The sequence below is a fragment of the Triturus cristatus genome, chromosome 8 (genome assembly GCF_964204655.1).
Source record: "Triturus cristatus chromosome 8, aTriCri1.1, whole genome shotgun sequence".
Lineage (NCBI taxonomy): Eukaryota > Metazoa > Chordata > Amphibia > Caudata > Salamandridae > Triturus > Triturus cristatus.
The window spans coordinates 1,272,393,852-1,272,420,974 of NC_140591.1; the positions used below are offsets into that span (position 1 = coordinate 1,272,393,852).

Consider the following 27,123-nt stretch of genomic DNA (forward strand, 5'->3'; position numbering starts at 1 on the left):
TGAGCTCCCGAGACCCTCGTGCCCTCCGTCGACTATCCTGTCTCTAATCCTGTTTGCATGCATGCCATCGTGCAGATGACTTGTCAGGGAGGCGATTGATGCTACCCGCGGTCGGATCGCCCACCGGGAACCGGAGTTATGCATGGCGGAAGATTGAGGCCTATCTCCGAGGGATGCCAGGGGCTAGAGTTGGCAGCATGCCCGACCTCTAATTGAACAACAGCGGCCAGGCGAGGTGTGAACTACCGGACGGAGGTCCCTATCCTTTCACTTTCACTTTCTCGCCCTTTGTTGGTCCTGCCCAGGGAGTGCTCTCGGCTGCTTTATTATCATTTGGACGCTCTGCACGCTACTCTGGCGGCCCATCGCAGGACTGCGCACTCCTGCCTCCTTTCGCTGAGAGAGGGTCGTCCTGTTTGAACCGACCTGCTTGAGCCAACCATGTCGGGCAAAGCAGAGGTGGATCGGCTGAAGCCTAAGGCCACCAGGCGGGGAGCCTATACTCAGGCCAATAATATGGACCGCTACGCCCAGCAGAAGGGGTCACCGGGTGGACCGAGCCAGTCGCCGGATGCACAGAAGACTGCCTCACCCTTGGCCCCGGAGCTCTCGCTCCAGGATGTCATGGGCGCGCTCGAAGGGCTGCAGACTTCGATTGGGAGACAGTTTGATGCCCTGGCGCACAAAGTGGATGCCATCTTGGTGGACGTTAATCTGATCCGCGCGGATTTGGGCAAAACGAACTAACGAGTTAAAACCCTGGACCTCAAGACCACGGGCCTCGCTGATGATGTCTCGGAACTACAGACCGAGGTCCGTAAGTTGCGGACCGAGAGTGATCTCGCCGCCCGTCGGCTGGAGGACTTTGAGAGCCGGGCCAGGCGCAACAACGTGCGCGTTATCGGGGTCCCGGAGTCCTCGGACGAGACTTCTGTAGACCTGCTAGTGGAGGACTTGGTGCTTAACCATCTCCAGCCTAAGGGTCTTGGAAAGTTTTTCGCAGTTGAGAGGGCCCATAGGGTGCCGGGTGGTAGGCCCAAGGTGGGAGCCCCACCGAGGCCGATTGTCGCCCGGCTCTTTCATTTTCGAGATCGGGACGCTATCCTGCAAGCATCGAGGGTGACGGGCCCGGTCCCCTTCCAGAACGCGTCGGTGAATTTCTATCCTGACTTCACCCAGCAGGTGCAGAGGCAGAGGCAGGGCTTCCTGGGGGTGAAGAGGCGGCTTCGGGAGAGGGAACTGAAATATGCCATGCTCTTCCCTGCCAGACTACGTGTGGTGTACGAAGACCGAACATACTTTTTTGAGTCGCCTGTCATGGCCGATGAATGGCTGGACGCTCTGCCCCGACGACGGACGGGAGAGGACACTGCCGCAGATGGGGACAGTGGCCGGGATGAACAAGGTTGATGTCTTCGTAACCGAACTGACTCGATTTGACTCTAGCTAATGACTTGAACAGAATGCAGTAAATACGGAGGGTTGTGGGAGGACGAGGGGAGCTCTTTCCTCCCTTAGGGTACTTTTTGTAGATTTTGGGTTTGGTAGGGCGACAGGCACACTGCAAGTTGGGGGGGCTTTGTAAGCTGCAGCAGGGGTGCAGGGTGGGGGGGATAGTTGGGATTTTGGGTTTGTTGTTGGGGGGTTTGTTTCTGCAAGGCGTATTGATTATTTTCAGGACTGTTCCATGGTGGCTCTTCGGGTGTGGGGTGGGCCTCCTTACGTTTGGGGATGGGGGGTAGGGGTTTAAGTGTTATTAGCTGGAATGTTAATGGTTTGGGGGATCGCATTAAGCGCGGGATTGTTTTGCAATTCTTGAAACGGTCATTGCCGGATGTCGCCCTACTGCAGGAGACGCACCTTATAGGTAACACGTGCTATGCTCTTAATAGGAAGGGTTATAAATTCATAGCTCATTCGGGATTTTCCTCTGGGTCCAGGGGTGTGGGCATCCTAGTCAGAGCCTCGCTACCATTTGAGGTGGACTCCACCATTGTTGACGATAGGGGGAGGTTTGTGGCGGTGGCGGGGCAGTGGGAAGGAAGAACTTTGGTTTTAGTTTCGGTTTATGTCCCGCCGGCCCTGCAGGCCTCCACGTTTACAGATCTGGATAGGGCCTTGCTGGATCTCCCGGGGGGTATGCTTGTGGTGGGGGGTGATTTCAATGCTGTCGGCTCTGGGCTGCTGGATAGATACCCGCCCAGAGACACAGGGTGGGCTCAGAAGTGGCTTCCAGACTTTCTTGACACACTTGGCCTGATAGACTGCTGGAGGCTCCGGCACCCCACACAGAGCCAATACACCTTCCACTCCGGAGCGCATGGTAGCCTCTCTAGGATTGATTACCTGCTCACTCTGGCTGCGCACGCCTCAATGGTGTCCGAGGCCAGGCACATGGCGCGTGGTATATCGGACCATTCGCCAGTGTGGGTCAGGCTGGATGTTGGCCGTGAGGGAGGGGGAAGGGTGGCTCCTATTAACCCTTGGTACTTCCGAGACCCCAAGATGCGCAGCGCACTGGTGAAGACAGTTGATAATTTTTTCAAGGACAATCAGGGATCCGTGGACTCGGCAGTGTCGCTGTGGGAAGCATTTAAGACCGTGCTGCGAGGGGAGGCCCTCTCCCTTGTAGTGGCGGCCAAGCGGCGGAGAGATGGCGAGGTTATGCAGGTTGAGGAGGAGATCGTGGCTTTGGAGGGAGCGCTAGAGGAGGAGGTTACAGAGGCCTCACTGCATGAGCTGAGCTTGAAGCAAGCCGAGTATAAGGACCTGGTGACGAATGCCGCTAAGACCCTCAGTAGGGAACAGCAGGGCCGCTTGTATGATGTTGGTGACAAGGCCGGGAAACTCCTAGCTTGGCTGGACAAAAAAGAACGGGTTAATAGAATAGTGCCGGAGTTGACGGGAGAGGGGGGAGAGGTGATTGTGGAACCTGAGAGGATTGTACAGTGCTTCACGGACTATTTCCATATGGTTTATGCCTCAGTGTCGGATAGGCCGCCCGAGGACTCGCGTGACCTCTTGCGTGATATCGCTTTGCCCTGTCTTTCCGACGTAGATAGGGACGATCTGGATGGAGACATAACGGTCGATGAGGTGGCGGGAGCTATCCGCGCGCTGAACTCGGGCAAGGCCTCGGGCCCGAATGGCTTGCCAATTGACCTGTATAAGCTGTTTCCGGATAGGGTTGCCCCTCACCTGCGCGCCATGTTCGTGGAGGCTGTTCGTGGAGGCGCGGGGGAGTGGGACCCTCCCGTTGGATCAGCGACTGGCGACAATTGTTGTTATACACAAAGATGGTAAACCCCGAGATAAGTGTGCCTCATATAGGCCTATCTCACTTCTTAACGCCGAGCCGAAGATTCTGGCTAAAGTCCTTGCGGCCCGATTGATCAGGGTACTTGGAGACCTGATCCATCCTGATCAATCCGGTTTTATTCCGCATCGTAACACTGCGTTAAACCTTCGGCGCCTTCATGGTGTGATCGCCAGGGCGGGCACGCTGCGTGAACCAGCTGTTGTGGCGTCTCTCGATGCCACGATGGCCTTTGATACGGTGGAATGGGCATATTTGTGGGCTGTGCTGGCCAAGTTCGGCTTTGGCCATGGTTTTGTGAGCTGGGTGAGGTTGCTGTATGAGGGACCCCTTGCGAGTGTGGTGGTAAATGGCCGGGCGTCGACTCCGTTTCAGCTTGGGAGGGGCACTCGGCAAGGTTGCCACCTGTCGCCATTGTTGTTCGCCCTCGCCCTTGAGCCACTGGCGGCGTGGATGCGCTGGAACCCGGATATACGGGGACTTAGATGGTCGCCCGAACACGAGGACCGCATTTCGCTATATGCTGATGACATCCTGTTGTATCTTGCCTCGCCCAAGAAATCACTGATAGTGGTCTGCGACGTTCTTACATCTTTCGGTAGGAATTCGGGTCTCGTCATCAACTGGAGTAAATCGTATCTATATGTTCTGAGTGGCGAGGTTCCACCGATCCCGCGAACTTGTTCGATCCAGATCGCTCAGCAGGGCTTCGTGTATCTGGGGATCTTTATCTCCACGGACTCCGCTTTGCGGTATGAGAGGAACCTGCTCCCCCCCCTAGCGCGCCTGCGGCGGGATGTAGAGGGCTGGCGGAGGCTGCCGCTCTCCCTCGTTGGGCGCGCTGCCTTGTTCAAAATGATGTCTCTTCCCCGGTTCCTCTACGCATTGCAGAATACTCTAGATTGGGTACCGGCCAAATACTTTCGGGAGATCGAAAGCCTCCAACGAACGTTGTTGTGGGACGGGCGGCCGCGAATAGCAATTGCTAAGTTGACGCTTCCATGGTATGATGGGGGTATTGCGCTTCCAGACATCCGACGCTACTATTGGGCCACCCAGCTGAGCGCGATTAATCATGGTCTCTATGGTCCTGCCCTCAGCCCTGGTTATGCCATGGATAGGTGGTTGCTGCGTGGTGGTAACTATCACAGGGCGTTGTACTCGCGGTCCCTGGACTCGTCCCTCACGGGGCCCACTGGGGTGGCAGTGCGTGTGTTGAAGATGGCAACTGACTCGTTGGGCTGGAAGGATAGGCTCACCCTCGCTACCCCGCTGTTTGAATCTGAAAGATTGGGTAGGCTTTGGCATACAAAAGGTTTTGATAAATGGGACCTGATCGGCATCTCCAGGGTCGGAGATGTGCTGATTAAGGGGAGGGTGAAGTCCTTTGAAGAGTTGCAGAAGGAGTATGAGCTGGGGACTTCCGAGTTTTTCCGCTATGTTCAGGTGCGTCATGCCCTCCGGTCAGTCCTCGTGGAGGGTGAGAAGGTGCCTGAGTCCTCCCCTTTGGAGGACCGGATCCTTGATGGCCATATGCCTGAGAGCACGATCTCGCTCATCTACAAGAAATTGATAAACGTCTGGGCGGATACGCTTGTGGGGCTGCGGGACCAGTGGACTAGGGATGGACTCGAGTTGGATGACGAGGATTGGCAGTCTGCTGTTTCCTCTCCCAAAGAGGTTGCGATCCCGTCGCGTCTGAGGCTGGTGCAGCTCAAAATACTGCATCGAGTGTATGTGACGGGGCCAAGGCTGGTTCATATGGGATTCTCTGAGGAAGGCCTATGTAGGAGGGGATGTGGTATGGTGGGTACTTTCCTGCATATCATCTGGGAATGTGGTGTCATCACGGAATTCTGGAGGAGAGTCCATGCAGTGATGGGGGAGGTGACGGGCATTGCTATGCAGCCGGAAGCGCGGTGTTGTCTCCTGAATGTCTGGGGGCCCACTGATCACGATGCGGCACAGACCCAATGGGTGACTCTGGGTAACATGGTCGCTAAGAGAGACATCGCGCGATTGTGGGGCTCCGTGAGGCCCCCCACATTGACCGCGTGGAAAGAAAATATGGATTGGAGTATGCTCAGGGAAAAGACAGTATATTGCGCTAGAGGCCGCCCTCGGAAGTGGCACGCCATCTGGGGGCGGTGAAATCAATACAGGGGGGGAATTTGTCTTGCCCCTGATTTGGATCCCCCCGAGGAACAGCTTTCTTCTTGACATTCTTTCCAGCCCAGTATATAAGATGTGATGATTAATTGACTTCTTGGACCTCTGCTGTCCCCCTTCTTCCTCTTATCACAGTACTGTGACTGTTAGATGATTGGGGTCCGGCCTCCCCTGGGGGGCTATCACCATGGACATTCAGTGTTCTTGCCTTGCTGGGGTTTGTTGTGTGTTTGTGTTTACTTAAAAATGGAATCTTTTCACTGCTCCTTTAATGCAATGTGGACGCTTCTTTGTCCTTCTCTATCGAAGCTGCCGAACCTCCGGGTTGTCGGCTGAATAGCTGTGTCCAGAAAAAAAAAAAAAAAAAAAAAAAATCCTCTTTAATAGTAAAGTCAGATTTTACAGCTCTGAAAATCCCACTTTTAGAAAGTTGTCATTTTCTAGGCCTAACCATTTGGGGCCTGCAGCCTGTTCCTGGATCACATGATTAGTTGTAGTTGGCAGTTGGCCTTTGTGTATTCCTTCTAGATAGCCACACAATAGAGAGTGTGGGTGTTGTCAGGGTGTGTCATCTTCGACTTGATGGAGGGCAGAGCTGTCACCTACCAAACTTGCACTTAAAAGGCACTGGCTCAGCTCACACATCAAGGGCTTCACCCTAGCCTATTGTGCCCCCAGACTGACTGTAACCAGGGCAGGGAGGCAGGAATTCCAGACACCTCTGTAGGGGGAAACTCCAGAAGCTTATCCCACTTCAAAGCTGGCATCACGTATAAATATTAAACTCTCAGACCCAACTATTCAGTACACCCTTGGATCTGTGGATATTACAAAAGAAGGACACCCTACTGCTTTCTGAGAAGGAGGACTGGACCTGCACCCTTCATCACAGGCTGAAGTAACTGCAAGGGTCAGCTGACTGATCTCCTGTGAGAGCTACATAGACATAACAAGCTCCATAGGCCTCCTTGCATCCGCCCAGTGGACCTGCTGCTTGGACCTGCAACTGGACTTCCCTGAGCCCTGCTGGCCTCTACTAGAATACATTCCTGATCCCCAAGAGATGCCCCTCAGGTCCTGGATCCTTGGTGTGGCATCAGTTGAACTCGTCTGTGAAGAAAAGGAGAAATCCTGACATTTTAGGCTCTTACAAACCGCGAATGGGCCTATTTGCACCAAGATCTTACCGCCCACGCTGCCTACCAGCACGAAGCTCTGCTGGCCCGACACTTCGTGCTACAGCAACCGCCAGTGACAACCAGCAACGCGAGATCTGCACTTTGTGCTACAGTATCAACAACCCGCGGTGACTGCCAACGTGATTCTCCAGAAACGACCATCCGCGATGCCCGAGATGTTCTTCGCGCTACAGCAATGACCATCCACGACCCCGCCTGCTGTTCGCGCTGTAGCGATGACCATTTGCGATGGTCTCCCTGCACCTCTTGGCCTCCTACACCACTAACTGAACTTTTTGCCTAGAACTTTAGAAGGTAACTTTTGCAGTGGGCTTAACCTGGTCCTTGTACACAGCCCCCATTCCTTCATGGTTGACCCGAACTTGCAATTTTCACCCAGTCTTGCATAACCAGATAACCGCGAGTGGCGTTTTGTGCTTTTAGGCGATATGCTTACCAGAAATGTTTAAAATTGCATGTCTCTGGTGCTACTGATTGGATTTTTGTCATTTTGGTGTCAAATAATTTATCACATTTTACTCTATTATTCTAAATTGGGGTGGGATCTTTCTTGTGTTGTGTTTTTGCTTTATTGCTGTTTGAGTGCTACATAAATACTTTACACATTACCTCTAAATTAAGCCTGACTGCTTTGTGCCAAGCTACCAGAGGTTAAGCAAAGGTTAATTTAGTGACTTTTATGTTTCACCCTGAAAGAGATTGTGGTTGTTGCTTGAGAAGGGCTCACACCCCCCCTTAACCAATAACCAAATTTCTCACATTAGTGCAGACAGTGCAGTGGTCATACGTGACAAATGTATGAATTATATGCTTAGAAACACTTACACACCTAGGGCTCTCACACCAATTGTCCCACATAAAAGTTCAACTCCAAGTTTTGGGTCATATGTACAAGCCCCTATCGTCACCATAATGTCACTTTTTCCGACGTTGTGGTGGCGATGGGGGCTTAGCCTTATTTACAAGGCAGCGTTAAGCCACTTAATGTGGCTCAACGCTGCCTTATAAATATGGCCCCCTTTCACGCTATGGTTAGCGTGAAAGAAGTGGGCAGTGGGTGTTGAGGTGGGCGTTCCACCACAACACCCATTGATTTTGATGCTGCCTCCTATGTACAAGGGCAGCGTACATAGGAGGCAGCGCCAAAATTAAGACCAGGGAAAACTTGGTCTTAACTTGGCGAAACGAGGAGAAATGCATTATTTCTCCTCGTTTTTGCATTTTTTCCATGTGTGCTGCCTTGTGCAGCACACATGGAAAAAGCAAAATGCCATGCATTGTTTATATACAGAAAGGTCCCCCTGCCTGTACATAAACAATCTGTAAAAGAAATGCCATTTTGTGACTTTCATGTGTGCTGCACGAAGCAGCACACATGAAAGTGACAACATGGCATTTTAGGATTGTTTATGTGTAGGAAGGTCTACACATAAACAATCCTTCCCTGTACGCAGACAGCCTTGCACTATGGTGCAAGGGTTCCTGCATTGGCGCTATACTTCTAAGTGTAGCGCCAGCACAGGGGGAAACGCAAGGCTGCACCATATCCTTGTAAATATGGTGCAGCCTTGCGTTTCTGAAGTGGCGGAGTGAGGCGTTAAACCATGACGGCTAATGCCTCACGCCGCCACTTCACCTGTACATATCCCTCTTTGTGTCTTATATCAGAAAGTTTTTGCAAAGACGACCCTAGAGTCCTGTCAACATTTCAACCCTGTGCACTGAATGCATGGGTCTCCTCAGGACATGAGCCATCTGTCTAATAACCACACGCCTAAATCAAATCAGCAATCAAGCCAACGCATGGATGTTGTCCTCTGTCTTTCAAATGAATTAATAATCTTCAATAATCAATTACCTTCAACAGTTCAATACACAGCTCTTAAGCGCATCAGCAGCTGCCAATCCCTGAACTGTAGCGGTGCATCCACTTGTGCATACACTCAGTGATTGGCAGCTGCTGCAGGGTTGTCTTTCACTTGTGGATAAAGTGGCCCTTTTGTGCATCTGTTGCATTTAGTCAAAGATTAAGATTAATTCAGACAGGCTAAAAGTGCAATGTATCTGTTGGTGAGAAGAATCCTACAGAACCAATGGACTCTTTTACGGCTTAATTTTACAAGTATCTGGCAATGGCGGAGGAAACAGCTGTGGCCTCCATGGGGGTGCAGTGTAGTGGCAAAGAAGTCAGAGAAGGCCATGGGAAAAGAAAAAGCCAGGAGAGGGAAGAGAAAGTCGTGGAGAGGGAATAGAGAGGCAGAAGTGATGAGAGTGTGCACTTGAAAGAAAGGAGGGAGGAGAAAGATGGGTTAGGGAAGGTTGCAGGAGTTCGGTATCTGAAGAGGCAACAGGAACAAGGAGCAGGACATACACTCCCATGGGGTGCTAAATAGGAACTCAAAACATAAAATAAGAGAACAAATATTCAATGACGTCAGTAGTGGAAGAAAATAGCTCAGCCAATCAAAAGCCCAGGTAACAATGAAATACTCCTGGCATGGGACGATTACAAGAATATCGGACAAAAACCCAAGACCAGGGATTTGAGATAGGCAGGGAACCAACCATGAGCAAGGGATTGACCCAAAGCCAGGAGATGTTTTATGGCATGGGCAAAGTGGGCAGTGCCCTACTGCAAAAGAAAAGGGCAGGAATGAGCCGTACCTATCAGATATGGCGCATTCCTGTCCTTTCCCCCTGCCCTGGCGCACAATAGGCTGCCTTTGCACCATGGTGCAAAGGTGCCTTCATTGCGGGAAATATTATTTTTGTGCAGGAAGGTAAATCTTCCTGCACAAAAACAATCACAAGAGGCTTTTTCCTATTTCTATGTGCGCTGCCTCAGATTTATAATTTCTCGTAAATCTGTGGCAGGGTCAAAAAGCCATGGATGTTGCTGGGAATGCTACCAGCAACACCCATTGCATGCCCCTTGAACACAGAAAACTGTGTTAAAGGGGACGATATTTAAGAGGCAGCATTAAGCCAAAAAAAGTAGCTAAGTGCTGCCTCGTGAATACTGAGCAGGCTTCTGCGCCACGGAACGTCACAAAGAGGGACGTTCTGGCGGCGCGAGGCCCTCAGTTTGTTACTTTCCTTTTCTTATCCAGCCCGGCTATGAAGCCATTGCACCCCTACCTGAGACACAGTGAGGGTTAAAGAAAAATACCAATTAGATATTAGATTCTGGTTAGATACAGCATGAGTTTAACATTTAAAGTGCATATGTTCAGCCCAACTGCACAAGCCGTTGCCTTTTTGCAGTATGGGTCACTTACTGTACAGTGAAGAATGGCATTGTGTGCGCCCTCTGTGACCATATCATTCTTTTCAAGCTGCTGCCATCACAGGCTAGCGCTAGAGGAATCGAAATACCAACCCCATGCTGAAGAGGCAGTGCAGTAAACCAAAATACCCATCAGCACCATATGCCTCAATGGTGCTGACAGACAAACTACACCACACATTGTGGGTAGAAGGCTTGGCGGGACCACTAGTCTTTCTGCTTTTGTGGCGCAGTCCAGCTGGAGACTGTTTGCTCCAAGATCGGTCTTGGTGTAGGCCACCAGTGTAGGCCACATGTCAGTGCATAGCAGCATTGTATGCTCCCTTCATGACTGCACCGTCCATGTGGAGCCACTGCTGGGCCAGTGCAATCACAGCATAGTGCCAACTAACTCAGAATCCCTGTTCCTTGCACTGCAGGGACTGGAGTGCATTAGAAAAATGCACCCTCCATATGTACCGGCACAAAGGAGGAGGCATCTGTCCACTGTACCACATGCAGCAGGCTTGTTCTCTCTACTAGTCTTTCTGCTTCTCCCATACTGACCAGCCAGAGAGAAACTGTTGCAGGGTTATGAACAGATGTAGGATGGCCAATGAAGATGGTTGTCAATGATCCATTCATTCAGAGTTGTTTCGAGCAGGGGGCCCCAAATTATGTTTGGCTCGGAGCCTCCAAAATCCTTAAGATGTTCCTGCCAAAGCCCCCCTAGATGTAGCATTGCATGCAATGCTGTCTGTGACAGACATCTGTAGCTGTGTTAAGAGAGATTGAAAAAACAAGTTATTTATTAATAAAGCAAAAGGTATGGCTAAAACTTGATCCCACTGGGAATTTGCATAGAGCTCTGCATTAATCCCTCCACTGAGGTTTAGAAGAACTAGAAAACCCAGCGAGCCTTCAAGCTTAATTTTACTAAATTATTACAGTTTGCATTCAAGCTATGTTAGTTTACAAGGCAATAATTTCTCACTAGATTGCTTTGAGCATTGCATTCTCCTCAGTCTAATGATAAAGAGATTGCAAATTGACTGTAATTGATTTACAGCTTCTGTTGCTACAGAAACCGGAATAGTTTACATTTAAACTGCTCGTTATCTGATGCATGGATCAGGGATCCGGACCTCGAGCCAAATTATTTCAATGACTTAGAAGAGAAGCCTTGGTGCTTTCTCAAAGCCCTGAATCATCCGTCGGCAATATCCTATTGCGTTAAATCTAAGCGCTTTATTTCAAAACAGTGCATTGTTAAGTACCACACTGGCTTCCAAGACTTTGATTGTTTTTATAAAGCTCAGAATAATAACATTAATTGGGCACCAGCTGTCATCCCCTTTTCCATGCACTAATATATATTTTTGCTTTCTTTCTCAGGTATCAGACTTGCTCAAACAACGGACTGGTGGCAGGATTCCAAAGTCAATATTTTGAAGCAGTATTGGACCGGGAGTGGCAATTTTACTGTTGTCGGTATAGCCGCAGATGCCCGTATGCATGCTGGTGAGTTCATAAGTAACCTTATTCTAGCTGCAAATATTGCAAAGAATCACATCTTTAGTACTGCATATGTGTGCTTCCTTTGAAGAAACACGTGGATATATCAGGCTATGGCAGAGAAGCCACAGTCATGAATTAAACAATAACCGAACGCCCACTACATACACAGAATGACAAACAAGCGTAAACTTATTTTCCCCATTGGTATCCTTGGCTCACGTTTGGTAACTTTGCTTGAGCAACAAGACTTAGCTTTTTGATATTCAATAAAAAGTCTCACCTCTTTGTTACTCAAGTAGCTAGGCTCTTTGTAGGTAACCTAAACCAATCCCCAGCTGTCCTTCATGTGTCCACTACCCTTTCTCAGCAGTTGGAGATTTGTGGCTGAAGATAGCTCACAAAACAAAGGCTGTTTTATCCAAGATGGTGAAGCCTCTTTTGGTGGGTCAGAGCTCCACTTGGCCGGCCAGCCCACACAGTGGTATAGCCGGGGGGAGGCACTCTTTTTGGGGGCTGTGGAGGTGAGCCAACCTCCCACCGAGAACTAGTCATCCGTCGACCGGCACCCCCACCCCCACTGTTACCTGCACACTGGGCAGCAGACTCCAGAATCGCCCCAGGCGACAATAGGTCTAGCTACACCACGAGCCCACATCTTTGTTACTAATACAATCACCTTGCACAACAAAGACAGGCCCAAGAACATAAGCAGCAGGGGATTTACACAGATTGTGGAGACAGAGTCCAATGTTGTCTGGACAAAAGAAAGATTGAACAGAAACACCTTACTGCACTTTGTTCAGCCTTATTAGAGAATCCAACCCTTATTTCCCCTTTTTGTATGGTTATTGTTTGAATCTTTAAAAAATCTAAACATTCTGGGCGGACCTACTCTCTGGAATTTCTGTTTGGAGGACTTCTGAAATTATGTTTTCCAATCTGAGAGATTGTTTTCAAAAGTATATTTTTTTAAATGTTATTTAATCTCTAGGGAAGTCATAAAAACTGAATAAAATAATTTGAACCAATACCTTTCACTAGAGAGGTGTACTTGCAGGCAAGACTCATTGGCTTTTTTGTGGCATACACAAGGACACATATTGTGAGCAATATTCATATTCCATAATCACAAAGGTGGCTGGAGATGGATGGCCCTGTACGCCTGCAGGCAAATTATAATCCGATGGTATCAATGTTTCATACTGCCTAGCAGCACAATATCCTGCCAATCTAGATTAATGGGGGCTGACTGGCAAAGAAGGGAACCCCCATTTTAGGCAGAGAATGTAGCAACTGTGGATCTTTGAGCAAGCCTCAGATTGCAGTAGAGGTACAAGAGTTGAGGGATTCCCCAGAGAAAAATCTGGGAAAGTCACGGGTAGATGAACTTTCTCACAATTTTAGTTTATTGGGTTTGCCAGAGTGTTTTGGGTCAATACCTGAACACATTTGTGAATTGGATTTGGTAAATCTCCTTAAAAGCTATCACAAACATGATTATTCAGACTCTGGCACTATTAAAATAGAAAGTAACATATTACAACTGCAATAACGTTCAATTTGACACAAATTTAATTTGTGAAATCGGTTAGGGTGTGAATTTGGAAGACTGCAACCAATCTGTGACTTCTGCTCAAAAACCAAACCGTCATGAATCTGATTCCATGTATTTTGGTATATATGTTTTTTCAGCCTTGTGAATGTGTATTTTAAATATGAATTTTAGCTGCTGCAATGTTATTGCAATACTTGTTATGGCTGCCCAAGTACCTAAAGCCAAGCTCACATTTATGAAAAAGAGCTCATCTCTGTTTTCAATTTTAACTTTGACGATACAACTCTGTTCCCACAACCTCCCTGCTGCCTCCATTAAACCTGAATCCCAATCCCCTCTCAGATCCAATCTCTTCGCCATTTTTTATGACACAATAATACGTCTTTGTGGCCAAGTAGGTCTGCTATTAATGTGTCACAGGAGCATACTTCCTTTTCCATAAATAATGATATCACATATCTCCCTGCTATCAGAGACATCATGTTCCAGTCGTGGGGTTTCTTTTGGCAATCACTGGCACTCTGCTAGTTGTACCCTTGGCTCACCTCTGTTGAACTGATTGAACAAAATGTATAGCCTATAAAGGTTTTCAGAAGTAACACTGCAGATTCACAGGTTTTCAAAAAGAACACTGGACAAAAAATAATCATTCATTCATAAACTTTATTTCGGCCACAAGGGGCCATAAAAGCAACAATACATAACAACAGTTTTTTGTCCAAAGCAGAACACATTTCAGCCACCAAAGCAAAATACAAAACCAATTAAATTTAAAATATCCAAGTAATTAACAATTGGTGGAAAATTTCCTACGCTGCAACCATACAGCATTTAAGAAACGTGAGACAGCAAAGACAATTGGGGGATGGGTGTCGTATTTTAAAACTCGCAGGGCGTTGGCACAATCTCTAAAACCAAGATTCTTACAAATTGATTTTACCCAGCGTTTTCTGTGAGTGCGGTACGTTGGGCAAAAGAAAAACACATGGTTTTCATCCTCCTGTTTGTAACCACATGCAGGGCATAAAGTACTTTTGTTGGTGTCCCATCTAGAAGTAAAAGACCTGAGTGGTAGGGTGCCTATTCTAAATTGGACATATAACTTCCTGGCAACAGGGGGAAAAATCACATCCAAAAATAACTCCCTTTCATAATTTGGTTTAACCAAAAGAAACTGCTCAGTCATCCTACCTACATTTGAGTTCATATGCAAGCGGAGTAGATTAAAATGCCTGATTTCTTCAACAAGATTGGTTTTAGAAACAACTGGGCAAGAGATTCCTGGAGTATCCCAGAGTTCCTGGCGACCAATCTTGCGGCAAATATCCCTAACATAGATTAACCAGGGGATATTCATATGTTTTATTACGGGCCAGAGCTCCAGAAAGTCATCTCTATAAGTTTCCAGGTCCGGATTGGACCAAAGTCTCTTCCAGTAATGCACGGGCCGTCCTGATGAGTTGGAATTACCGAGTGACCGTACCCAAGATAGAAAATTATCTTATTTAGTTAATATTCGAATATCTCACCCTACTGCTATATCAGCCATTGGTATTCCATAAGTAAATTTATGTAGGGCAGCTAGACATCTGCAATCATTATCCATGTAATCATTTTCAGCTGAAATGAACACATTTAATTCAGTGTGAGATGACGCTTCTGAACAGTTTATGTTTAACTATATAATGATTTTATGTATGGAAGACATTTAGAGCAGATACAACCATTTCTAGACAATTTGCTTACACGGAAGCATGTTGCTATGTTTCATCGTTTCCACTGCCAATATGTTCTGTATGCCTTGTGCCTTTCGTTCTTTCCCATTTCACAGGATCAACTATTCTAGTTGCAACATGCAGTCATTTAAATAAAAAATGGTGGTGAGTTCGAAGGGCAAGCGTGTTCCTGTTCACTCACTTTTCGTGTAAAACCACTAATGTGTCTCGAGTACACATTAGACATCTCAGAATGTGTGGCTGGTCTTTTGTGTTGTGTGCTGGCTATTAACTAAATACACCTTTATGAGCTGTCATCTGATATTTTGGTAACACGACATGAATCAGATCTAGCTCTTACTAAAATATGTTGTCCACCTATCTATTCTCAACCACCCAATCCTCTTTGACACGTTTTAGCATGAAGACAATATGTGTACTGTCAACAATTAGGTTCTTACTTATATATTTCTTACATATACTCTGTTATTTGTCAATCTTCTATCAGATGTAAATGCAATGTCTACAGAAATTGACAGCCCTTATTATCCTAGCTTTGGGATGTCCATATAATTTGCAATGGTAAACCTGTACTAATGATAATTTACATTGTGAAATAGTAAATTCAGATTTGCATTTCTCATTTCTTCACCTACAACATCCTGATCCAGTCAGTGAATCTACAGCTTCTAAATGTCAGAATTAAAACCGAGGGTAGTCTAGAAATAGCCCCGGGCACAACAGCTGGCCAGACAGAGCTGGCTTGCCCTGTGACCTTGAGGTGCAGAAGGCAGAAGAGGACAGGGTGTCACTTCAACCGGGCGCTGCTCTCAATAGGAAGCAAGGCAAGCCATCTTATATTGGGCAGGCCCAGTGACAGGGCCATGAGCTTGTTTAACAAGCTCAGAGTTAAAGGCAGAATACATTTAGGGTTCTTTGTGGAGATTCTGCTACCGATGGGCAGCCACCTCCCCCTGGAAATGTGCTGTGCAAGATCAAATTCCTACACCAGCATGGCACAATAGAAAGCAGGTATCGCAGGTAACTCCCTTCGCTGTTTTAGTGGTGGGCAGGCTGTTAGTGGTGATTCGCCAGCAATACATGAAGCCCTGGAGCATCTAAACAAAATCGAAGGTGCTCTACAGCCAAGCAAATAAGCGGATCTGCCTTGGCATTCTGGTGTCATTGGCCACTGTGCTGGTCCTCTAGCAAGTGGAATTGGTGGAAAAACAGAGATTGGAAGACAAAATTGGCTATTTTGATGTGCAGATGAAATTCACAAGCCGCTGGGCACCCTACTGACCATTGTGTTGACCACATCTCGAAGATACGAACAGGTCCTCTTACTGCCCCGGTAGGTAGCAACAGAACCCTACGTAGTGATATTAGAGTAACTTTTCATTGATGGGCTGACCTCCACCATGCCATTTCTGTTATCTCATTTATCCTGTTGAGTTAGCTGAAGGGATCACCCTTGGGCTCTTGGTCACAGGTGCACATTGAATGGTTTGCTTGATCTTATTGTGGCATGCCCTGGTCTGGAAGAAGACAGAGGTCTGATGAACGAATAAGGTGGTCTGAGATGATTCCACAGCATCCTTGTTGGCCCTTTTGACACTGGCGAGTGAGGTTATGGGTCAAGATAGGCATCTCCAATCACATAAGCAAAACAAACTATAGAAGTGTGTAGTCCCTATGAAGCACCAATAGAATATGCAGAACTGTCCGCAACCTTTGAGGTCATCGCAAGATCCAGATGAGGGAGCATTAGAACCCTCCCTGCTTGAAGTGCTTCTTGCAGTCAAAGATACCAAGACGATCTTGCACTTTAACACTGGTGGGGGGGCATGCACCTTCTAAGAACAGACTTCCAAAGTATATGAGAAGGGACGACTATATTCGAGAGCAGGAGCACTCAAACCAAAGTTGATGTATTAACCCCTTCCATGCTCATGACGAGCTCAGCTCGTCATAACTGCCGCGGCCCGCCCATGCGCGATTAATTCCCCGCCTGTGCGGGAGAATTAATCAGTGGGCGGGGTCGTGACGAGCTCAGCTCGTCATGAGCACAGCTCCACTGTGAGTCATGACAAGCTGAGCTCGTCACGAGCACAGCGGCGCCGCCCCCCGCACCGCAGGGTAATTACCCCCGCAGGGAAGGGGTTAAGCCTCTGAGGTGCCACACGCCTTCAGGGAGTATTCTGGACATCTGGAAACACAAGTTGAAGATACAGTGGTTCTCCACCACTGCAATAACATCTACATAGCGACAGGTCTGAAGAGAGAGGAAAAGAAAACAGAAAATTATTTCTAAGGGATGTAAACTGACCCACCTTAATCCCAATCACTTTTTCAAGTTTTTCTTATTTGAACTGGCCTATCGAGCACAGTCTTTGTCTCTGAGACCAGGGCATTACCCGGAGGCATCACAGCCTTCTCAGCTTTATACATCAGAATGCCATTATTCAGTTATTATATGTGGTCTGCTACTGTGCAACAATATCAAGATTTTTCTGTTCCCTGATTTTAGACAGGTTGTGCAGAAACTTCGATGTGGTGAAAAGAGAATTGAGAAAGGACTCATATATCTCTGCAAGCACTAATACAATCTTTTTTTATTTTTTTTAAAGGAATAATCACTGTTATTGTCCATGGAAAAACGATACATTTTAAGTCAGTGAACTGGCTGAAGTGAAGCAAGTATGCCGAATACTTCATGGCTCATTTTGAGTTCAATTCTTCATTGAGCTCTACAGTGATTTCAAATAGTCGCCTACATGTGAAAAGTTACTAGTAGTAGCTTTGCACCCAAACATTTGGCTCCACCCTGTTTCAAGGGATGGAGACATGCAAGTCTACACTTTGTTCTAACTTTGCACTTAGAAATGGTGAATAGCCTAAAAACATATTTACATGTGTGGGTCTACTCGTGTAAACTCACCTTTGTGAATAGTCCCTCACATTTTCCATCTAACATAAAAATGTTCGACCCAACAAGAAAGTGGGGACAGCATATTTGGGTTGGATGGATAGTGTACATTAATGCAATTCATCAAAATGTACACTGGCCTTTAACATGTACTGGGAGTACAGGTAGGCAATAGGGAGAGTAACTTCCCAATGCTTTTGGTGGCCAAGTAGACCAATTTGGCGTTCTGGGGCAAGGCACTGGTCCAGACTCCAAACATGTGGATGGAAAAATTCTGGACACTCCTGATGATGGAAAAGTTATCATCTAGCACCAAATGGGAAAGAACTATTGTAGGGAAAAGTGGGTACTTGACTTGGACATCCCAGTGGTGATGTTCTATACATCTATGTGTTCTTAATGTCCTCGATGCAGCTAAGAACTGAGACTTCCGAGGTACTTGGTGATAATGTCCACTTCATCAGCTATAAACCGTTAATGAAAATGTATTAAAACCAAAAGTAGGTCATGGGATGATCCAATCGCAATGTACACAAGCCATTCTACATACTGATGAACCCCAAACACAAATGTTGGACTGGATTATTTTGGTCTAGTAGGAATATTTTAGTATTTCATACTCAATAGGGCCAACTGGGTCATCATTCTTACCTTAATACGCCGTAATAATGCCCCTAATCTGGCCACTTGGTTCCCTTAGTCAGAACGTCACAGCCAGACTGTTCCTCAACATCCCCCACCGCAGCCACATCTCCAAACACCTACGAGAACTCCACTGGCTTTCAGTCGACAAAAGAGCCACCTTCAAGCTCTTCACAGATGCCTACAAAGCCCTCCACGATGTCGGTACAGCATACCTAAACCATCACCTCTCATTCCATGTACCCACCACATAGACACCTCCGCTCCGCCCAGTGGACCTCGCCACCATCCCTCAGATCCACAAAACCAGGACCAGATGAAGATCCTTCTCCTACCTCACTGACAAATCATGGAACACTAAGCCTCTCCACCTCAGGCTATCCCTGTCTCTGATACAATTCAGTAAGGATCTCAAGACCTGGCCCTTCGAATGAACCACAGTGCCCAGTCATACCTGCAATCCGTGCTGACCTTCCCAGCGCCTTGAGACCCTCACGGGTGAGTAGCCGCGCTTAACAAGTACTGGTTGGTTGATTAATTGATTGATTGATTGATTGATTAGTCTGAAATTTTATCGCCTATAGAAAGGCTATTTTAAAAAAGCCAATACTCATAAAATCGAACTTCACTCTACCAGTAGATATACACCTCCAGCAAATGCTTGGCAATTTTCTCCCATAGGCCGGCGGGGGTCAACACATGCCTTTGCAGCTCCCACACCACGGGGTACCTCATTCAGCCTAAGGCCTATGAGTATTCATGAGATATGGGAGTCTAGGGGAACCGTGTAAACACAACTATTGGGTTGGTGTCCTTATCTTAGGGGCAACTGGGGAAAGGTACCAGTTGCTTCTCTAGTGATCCTATTTGAATACTGCTGGTGTGTCTCTTACTAGACCTGGTAATTCCAAGAATTGGACAAGTACAGGGGACCCCTGACCACATTTTGCAAGTGGATCCCATTATTTGTGTTATGCCATTGACAGGTAATTGACCAAGTGGAATGGGCCATGGTCAACATCAGCTGGAGGCTTCATTCATATGAGATGGCTTAGATCACAATAGAAAAAGAAGGCCTGGTCTGCACGCATATTGGATAATGATCATCTCCCTTGATTTTGGTGGTCTGTCATGAAGATACTAACCACAGGATCCTCAGCTGGTTCCTTATTCTGCTGCACACTACCTCATTTTGTCTTATCGGAAGGGTTGACCCAGGCTAATTCTGACCTCCTTTGTCCCTCTCTGGAGGCTTGTCCTTTCTCCAATCAGGAGCAGCCAGGTGGGATGGTCTGTAGCTACCATAATCTTCCCCCCTTTCATGCTTTAGGGCAAGCATGGCTGCATTGTTTTCCTGGCAAACACAAAGATGGGTTATCTTAGAGTCAGGCAGTGATGCTGTGCTCTGAGCTAAATGATGTGCCGGGTAGCCGCAGGGTATTTGTCACATGGATTCAAGTGGGTGAGTAGAAGCGGGGACATAGCAGACATCTAGTAAAAAGCAGAGCGGTGGAGAAACAAGTGATGGACAGGGTAGATGAGGCAAGAGGGACAAACAGGAGATATGGGGTGTCAACAAATTCTGTGAGAAAGGAGACCCTGCCTCATGACACTTTTAACTACCGTCCACCACTGACTTCACTCTCCTCCGATGGCTGGTGCTGGAGAGAATGGAAAAGAAGCAGCTTGTCCCCTATGCCAAACCACCTCCTGTCAAGCTAACCTATTAGAAAGTAGGGGGCAGCACTTGGAAGAAGTTGGACAGTCTCTGCTCACTGTTTTCGACTTGTTCTGTTTAAAGTTTGTGCATTAACTCAGTAAAACTCCAAATTATACGTTTGAACTTTAGACCCCTCAAGTGAAAAAAACAGGCACTCGTCTATGCGGAGAACTATCAAGATATGACCCCAGGCTGATATATCCACATGAATAAGTGATATACATATTCACCTGTATAATGAGACTTCCCTTTGCACTTTGGGTCTTCACTCACAAATTAGTACAATTAAACTACAACAGACTGCATGTCATAACACAATCAAGATTCCACATTCACAGAGCTTGAATTGAGAGTGAGAGACTCTCTCTCTCTCCCTCTCTCTCTCTCTCTCTCTCTCTCACTCTCTCTCTCTCTCTCTCCCCCCCTCTTTCTCTCTCACTCTCTCTATCTATGTCCCCCCTCTTTCTCTCTCTCTTTCTCCTCCACCTGCCTTTTGCCCATTCGGTGTTGCAAGCACCTGTTCCACACTAACGGTTACAACATAGAGTGGGCGTGTTGTGGGCTATTCATCACTCCTGTTGGAAGCGGAATCAGGTTTGTGCTTGTGTATAGGATCTGACAGCTGATGCTTCTAGTCAATTCTGAGGTGACAACTCCTTCTGCCATACAGAGTTGGGCTCTCGGCCACTTACTTCTTCCGATGTTAAATCTCTAGGAATTTACTTGGATGATGGCTTGTCTGTTAAGACCCAGATCAAAGATATCAACTCCTCATGTGAAGTCATACTCAAAGCCCTTGGAAAAATATTCCGCTCTGTACCTCCAAAACTCTACTCCCCGCTGATCTGCTTGGATGATCTCTCAATCAAGAATATATGGCCATGTGTCTGCCGCCTGTAGACAGCTTCACTGTTTGCAGGTGGCTCAAGAAGTCAAATTCCAAATCTTTGACATAATTATTTTATGGCACCGATTTTTTTTGCCTTCGAGCATATTTCTCTATCAGCCCTAGCACAATTTATGTTCCAACCAAGGCCAGGCAGGCCTTTTATTCCACTGGGTATTTCCTCGTTGGGCTTGAGCCCAGGGCCACTCCTTGATGCCTCTGTCTCTTTCCCCAGCTCCCAGAGGTTAATAGCAGCAGGCAGGGTGAGGCTTCCAGAAAGAAAGAGGGAGTGGGAGGAAGGTAAAGAGAAAGTGATCAGAGAGGGAGAAGAGTGAGAGGAGAGAAGGAGTGAGATAGATGTAAAGAGAGAGACAGCAGGTTGAGATGAAGGGAGTGGGGTGGTTTGACATTTTTTGCCAGGGCTGCTTTTGGCACCCCAGTCCAACCCTGTTTACTACTCCGGCCCACAATTAAACATTGCATATGCCTACAAGGCCTGTGCTGGGGGCTGAGCACTGTACCATTCGGTTCCTAAGTTTAGAACGAATTGCCCTTGTCCCAGAAGGTCACCCAAAAACCTTTTCTGCTTTGTTGAGAAGTTTTTGCTTGGTTCGATTTAACCGCTCTCTTAGCACCAGCGCAGGATAACTTTTATTTATTTCTCACATAGTGTTTTTTTTAATAGAATTTAGCCATCCATTTCAGCACCAAGTTGCCTTTGGGTGGAAAGTGCTCTATAAATAAATAAATACATACATACATATAAACATCCATGCATACATACTTACTTAAATAAGGTTTTTTACTCTAGATTTCTGATATTCAAGTTTTATGTGTCATGGTTTACCAGTGGTGCTTTTAACTTCTTGCCTAGGATTATAAAATAAACATTTTTTGGGGGTTGTAAAAAGCATCTTGCCCACTTTTTCTGTGCCCAGGGCACTCCAATATTACAGAAGGGACAGAACGTCCTCGCAAAGCCCATCTATAATACTCATTAGATAAGTACACACATCACAGTCACACTCTGTAACAGGGTCAGTACTTCCCTTGCATGGGGACATGAAAGGTGCCCAGATAATGCTTCATAGTAACAATCCAGTCTCCTTCCAAAGAGGAAAAGTTGAGGTGTAGTTTCTTATTTTACTATCTACAACCTGCTGCACTGCACCTACAAGGAGGGTAAGTGTGCAGGAGTTTCTGACAATGTTTCCAGAGATAAACTTCTCTGTTGTGTAATTCTCACCTACCCGCATTGTGGATTCATGAAACTGCTCTACCAATTAAATTGCCTTTTTCAGGAAAGAGGAAAAAACTCCTCCAGAGATGTCTGAAAGTTACATTCTGTTATCTCATTTATCCTGTTGAGTTAGCTGAAGGGATCACCCTTGGGCTCTTGGTCACAGGTGCACATTGAATGGTTTGCTTGATCTTATTGTGGCATGCCCTGGTCTGGAAGAAGACAGAGGTCTGATGAACGAATAAGGTGGTCTGAGATGATTCCACAGCATCCTTGTTGGCCCTTTTGACACTGGCGAGTGAGGTTATGGGTCAAGATAGGCATCTCCAATCACATAAGCAAAACAAACTATAGAAGTGTGTAGTCCCTATGAAGCACCAATAGAATATGCAGAACTGTCCGCAACCTTTGAGGTCATCGCAAGATCCAGATGAGGGAGCATTAGAACCCTCCCTGCTTGAAGTGCTTCTTGCAGTCAAAGATACCAAGACGATCTTGCACTTTAACACTGGTGGGGGGGCATGCACCTTCTAAGAACAGACTTCCAAAGTATATGAGAAGGGACGACTATATTCGAGAGCAGGAGCACTCAAACCAAAGTTGATGTATTAACCCCTTCCATGCTCATGACGAGCTCAGCTCGTCATAACTGCCGCGGCCCGCCCATGCGCGATTAATTCCCCGCCTGTGCGGGAGAATTAATCAGTGGGCGGGGTCGTGACGAGCTCAGCTCGTCATGAGCACAGCTCCACTGTGAGTCATGACAAGCTGAGCTCGTCACGAGCACAGCGGCGCCGCCCCCCGCACCGCAGGGTAATTACCCCCGCAGGGAAGGGGTTAAGCCTCTGAGGTGCCACACGCCTTCAGGGAGTATTCTGGACATCTGGAAACACAAGTTGAAGATACAGTGGTTCTCCACCACTGCAATAACATCTACATAGCGACAGGTCTGAAGAGAGAGGAAAAGAAAACAGAAAATTATTTCTAAGGGATGTAAACTGACCCACCTTAATCCCAATCACTTTTTCAAGTTTTTCTTATTTGAACTGGCCTATCGAGCACAGTCTTTGTCTCTGAGACCAGGGCATTACCCGGAGGCATCACAGCCTTCTCAGCTTTATACATCAGAATGCCATTATTCAGTTATTATATGTGGTCTGCTACTGTGCAACAATATCAAGATTTTTCTGTTCCCTGATTTTAGACAGGTTGTGCAGAAACTTCGATGTGGTGAAAAGAGAATTGAGAAAGGACTCATATATCTCTGCAAGCACTAATACAATCTTTTTTTATTTTTTTTAAAGGAATAATCACTGTTATTGTCCATGGAAAAACGATACATTTTAAGTCAGTGAACTGGCTGAAGTGAAGCAAGTATGCCGAATACTTCATGGCTCATTTTGAGTTCAATTCTTCATTGAGCTCTACAGTGATTTCAAATAGTCGCCTACATGTGAAAAGTTACTAGTAGTAGCTTTGCACCCAAACATTTGGCTCCACCCTGTTTCAAGGGATGGAGACATGCAAGTCTACACTTTGTTCTAACTTTGCACTTAGAAATGGTGAATAGCCTAAAAACATATTTACATGTGTGGGTCTACTCGTGTAAACTCACCTTTGTGAATAGTCCCTCACATTTTCCATCTAACATAAAAATGTTCGACCCAACAAGAAAGTGGGGACAGCATATTTGGGTTGGATGGATAGTGTACATTAATGCAATTCATCAAAATGTACACTGGCCTTTAACATGTACTGGGAGTACAGGTAGGCAATAGGGAGAGTAACTTCCCAATGCTTTTGGTGGCCAAGTAGACCAATTTGGCGTTCTGGGGCAAGGCACTGGTCCAGACTCCAAACATGTGGATGGAAAAATTCTGGACACTCCTGATGATGGAAAAGTTATCATCTAGCACCAAATGGGAAAGAACTATTGTAGGGAAAAGTGGGTACTTGACTTGGACATCCCAGTGGTGATGTTCTATACATCTATGTGTTCTTAATGTCCTCGATGCAGCTAAGAACTGAGACTTCCGAGGTACTTGGTGATAATGTCCACTTCATCAGCTATAAACCGTTAATGAAAATGTATTAAAACCAAAAGTAGGCCATGGGATGATCCAATCGCAATGTACACAAGCCATTCTACATACTGATGAACCCCAAACACAAATGTTGGACTGGATTATTTTGGTCTAGTAGGAATATTTTAGTATTTCATACTCAATAGGGCCAACTGGGTCATCATTCTTACCTTAATACGCCGTAATAATGCCCCTAATCTGGCCACTTGGTTCCCTTAGTCAGAACGTCACAGCCAGACTGTTCCTCAACATCCCCCACCGCAGCCACATCTCCAAACACCTACGAGAACTCCACTGGCTTTCAGTCGACAAAAGAGCCACCTTCAAGCTCTTCACAGATGCCTACAAAGCCCTCCACGATGTCGGTACAGCATACCTAAACCATCACCTCTCATTCCATGTACCCACCACATAGACACCTCCGCTCCGCCCAGTGGACCTCGCCACCATCCCTCAGATCCACAAAACCAGGACCAGATGAAGATCCTTCTCCTACCTCACTGACAAATCATGGAACACTAAGCCTCTCCACCTCAGGCTATCCCTGTCTCTGATACAATTCAGTAAGGATCTCAAGACCTGGCCCTTCGAATGAACCACAGTGCCCAGTCATACCTGCAATCCGTGCTGACCTTCCCAGCGCCTTGAGACCCTCACGGGTGAGTAGCCGCGCTTAACAAGTACTGGTTGGTTGATTAATTGATTGATTGATTGATTGATTAGTCTGAAATTTTATCGCCTATAGAAAGGCTATTTTAAAAAAGCCAATACTCATAAAATCGAACTTCACTCTACCAGTAGATATACACCTCCAGCAAATGCTTGGCAATTTTCTCCCATAGGCCGGCGGGGGTCAACACATGCCTTTGCAGCTCCCACACCACGGGGTACCTCATTCAGCCTAAGGCCTATGAGTATTCATGAGATATGGGAGTCTAGGGGAACCGTGTAAACACAACTATTGGGTTGGTGTCCTTATCTTAGGGGCAACTGGGGAAAGGTACCAGTTGCTTCTCTAGTGATCCTATTTGAATACTGCTGGTGTGTCTCTTACTAGACCTGGTAATTCCAAGAATTGGACAAGTACAGGGGACCCCTGACCACATTTTGCAAGTGGATCCCATTATTTGTGTTATGCCATTGACAGGTAATTGACCAAGTGGAATGGGCCATGGTCAACATCAGCTGGAGGCTTCATTCATATGAGATGGCTTAGATCACAATAGAAAAAGAAGGCCTGGTCTGCACACATATTGGATAATGATCATCTCCCTTGATTTTGGTGGTCTGTCATGAAGATACTAACCACAGGATCCTCAGCTGGTTCCTTATTCTGCTGCACACGACCTCATTTTGTCTTATCGGAAGGGTTGACCCAGGCTAATTCTGACCTCCTTTGTCCCTCTCTGGAGGCTTGTCCTTTCTCCAATCAGGAGCAGCCAGGTGGGATGGTCTGTAGCTACCATAATCTTCCCCCCTTTCATGCTTTAGGGCAAGCATGGCTGCATTGTTTTCCTGGCAAACACAAAGATGGGTTATCTTAGAGTCAGGCAGTGATGCTGTGCTCTGAGCTAAATGATGTGCCGGGTAGCCGCAGGGTATTTGTCACATGGATTCAAGTGGGTGAGTAGAAGCGGGGACATAGCAGACATCTAGTAAAAAGCAGAGCGGTGGAGAAACAAGTGATGGACAGGGTAGATGAGGCAAGAGGGACAAACAGGAGATATGGGGTGTCAACAAATTCTGTGAGAAAGGAGACCCTGCCTCATGACACTTTTAACTACCGTCCACCACTGACTTCACTCTCCTCCGATGGCTGGTGCTGGAGAGAATGGAAAAGAAGCAGCTTGTCCCCTATGCCAAACCACCTCCTGTCAAGCTAACCTATTAGAAAGTAGGGGGCAGCACTTGGAAGAAGTTGGACAGTCTCTGCTCACTGTTTTCGACTTGTTCTGTTTAAAGTTTGTGCATTAACTCAGTAAAACTCCAAATTATACGTTTGAACTTTAGACCCCTCAAGTGAAAAAAACAGGCACTCGTCTATGCGGAGAACTATCAAGATATGACCCCAGGCTGATATATCCACATGAATAAGTGATATACATATTCACCTGTATAATGAGACTTCCCTTTGCACTTTGGGTCTTCACTCACAAATTAGTACAATTAAACTACAACAGACTGCATGTCATAACACAATCAAGATTCCACATTCACAGAGCTTGAATTGAGAGTGAGAGACTCTCTCTCTCTCCCTCTCTCTCTCTCTCTCTCTCTCTCACTCTCTCTCTCTCTCTCCCCCCCCCCTCTTTCTCTCTCACTCTCTCTATCTATGTCCCCCCTCTTTCTCTCTCTCTTTCTCCTCCACCTGCCTTTTGCCCATTCGGTGTTGCAAGCACCTGTTCCACACTAACGGTTACAACATAGAGTGGGCGTGTTGTGGGCTATTCATCACTCCTGTTGGAAGCGGAATCAGGTTTGTGCTTGTGTATAGGATCTGACAGCTGATGCTTCTAGTCAATTCTGAGGTGACAACTCCTTCTGCCATACAGAGTTGGGCTCTCGGCCACTTACTTCTTCCGATGTTAAATCTCTAGGAATTTACTTGGATGATGGCTTGTCTGTTAAGACCCAGATCAAAGATATCAACTCCTCATGTGAAGTCATACTCAAAGCCCTTGGAAAAATATTCCGCTCTGTACCTCCAAAACTCTACTCCCCGCTGATCTGCTTGGATGATCTCTCAATCAAGAATATATGGCCATGTGTCTGCCGCCTGTAGACAGCTTCACTGTTTGCAGGTGGCTCAAGAAGTCAAATTCCAAATCTTTGACATAATTATTTTATGGCACCGAATTTTTTTGCCTTCGAGCATATTTCTCTAT

General features: G+C 46.7%; 1 protein-coding gene across 1 annotated transcript in view; it reads left to right on the top strand.

Moving 5' to 3' along the window:
• DPT (dermatopontin) overlaps positions 1-27,123 on the top strand; it is a 315,652-nt gene that overhangs the window by 151,889 nt on the left and 136,640 nt on the right. The window contains exon 2 of the mRNA XM_085622991.1: positions 11,345-11,470. Within this exon, the coding sequence (XP_085479117.1) occupies positions 11,345-11,470 (126 nt within the window). The remainder of the gene's footprint in view (positions 1-11,344; positions 11,471-27,123) is intronic.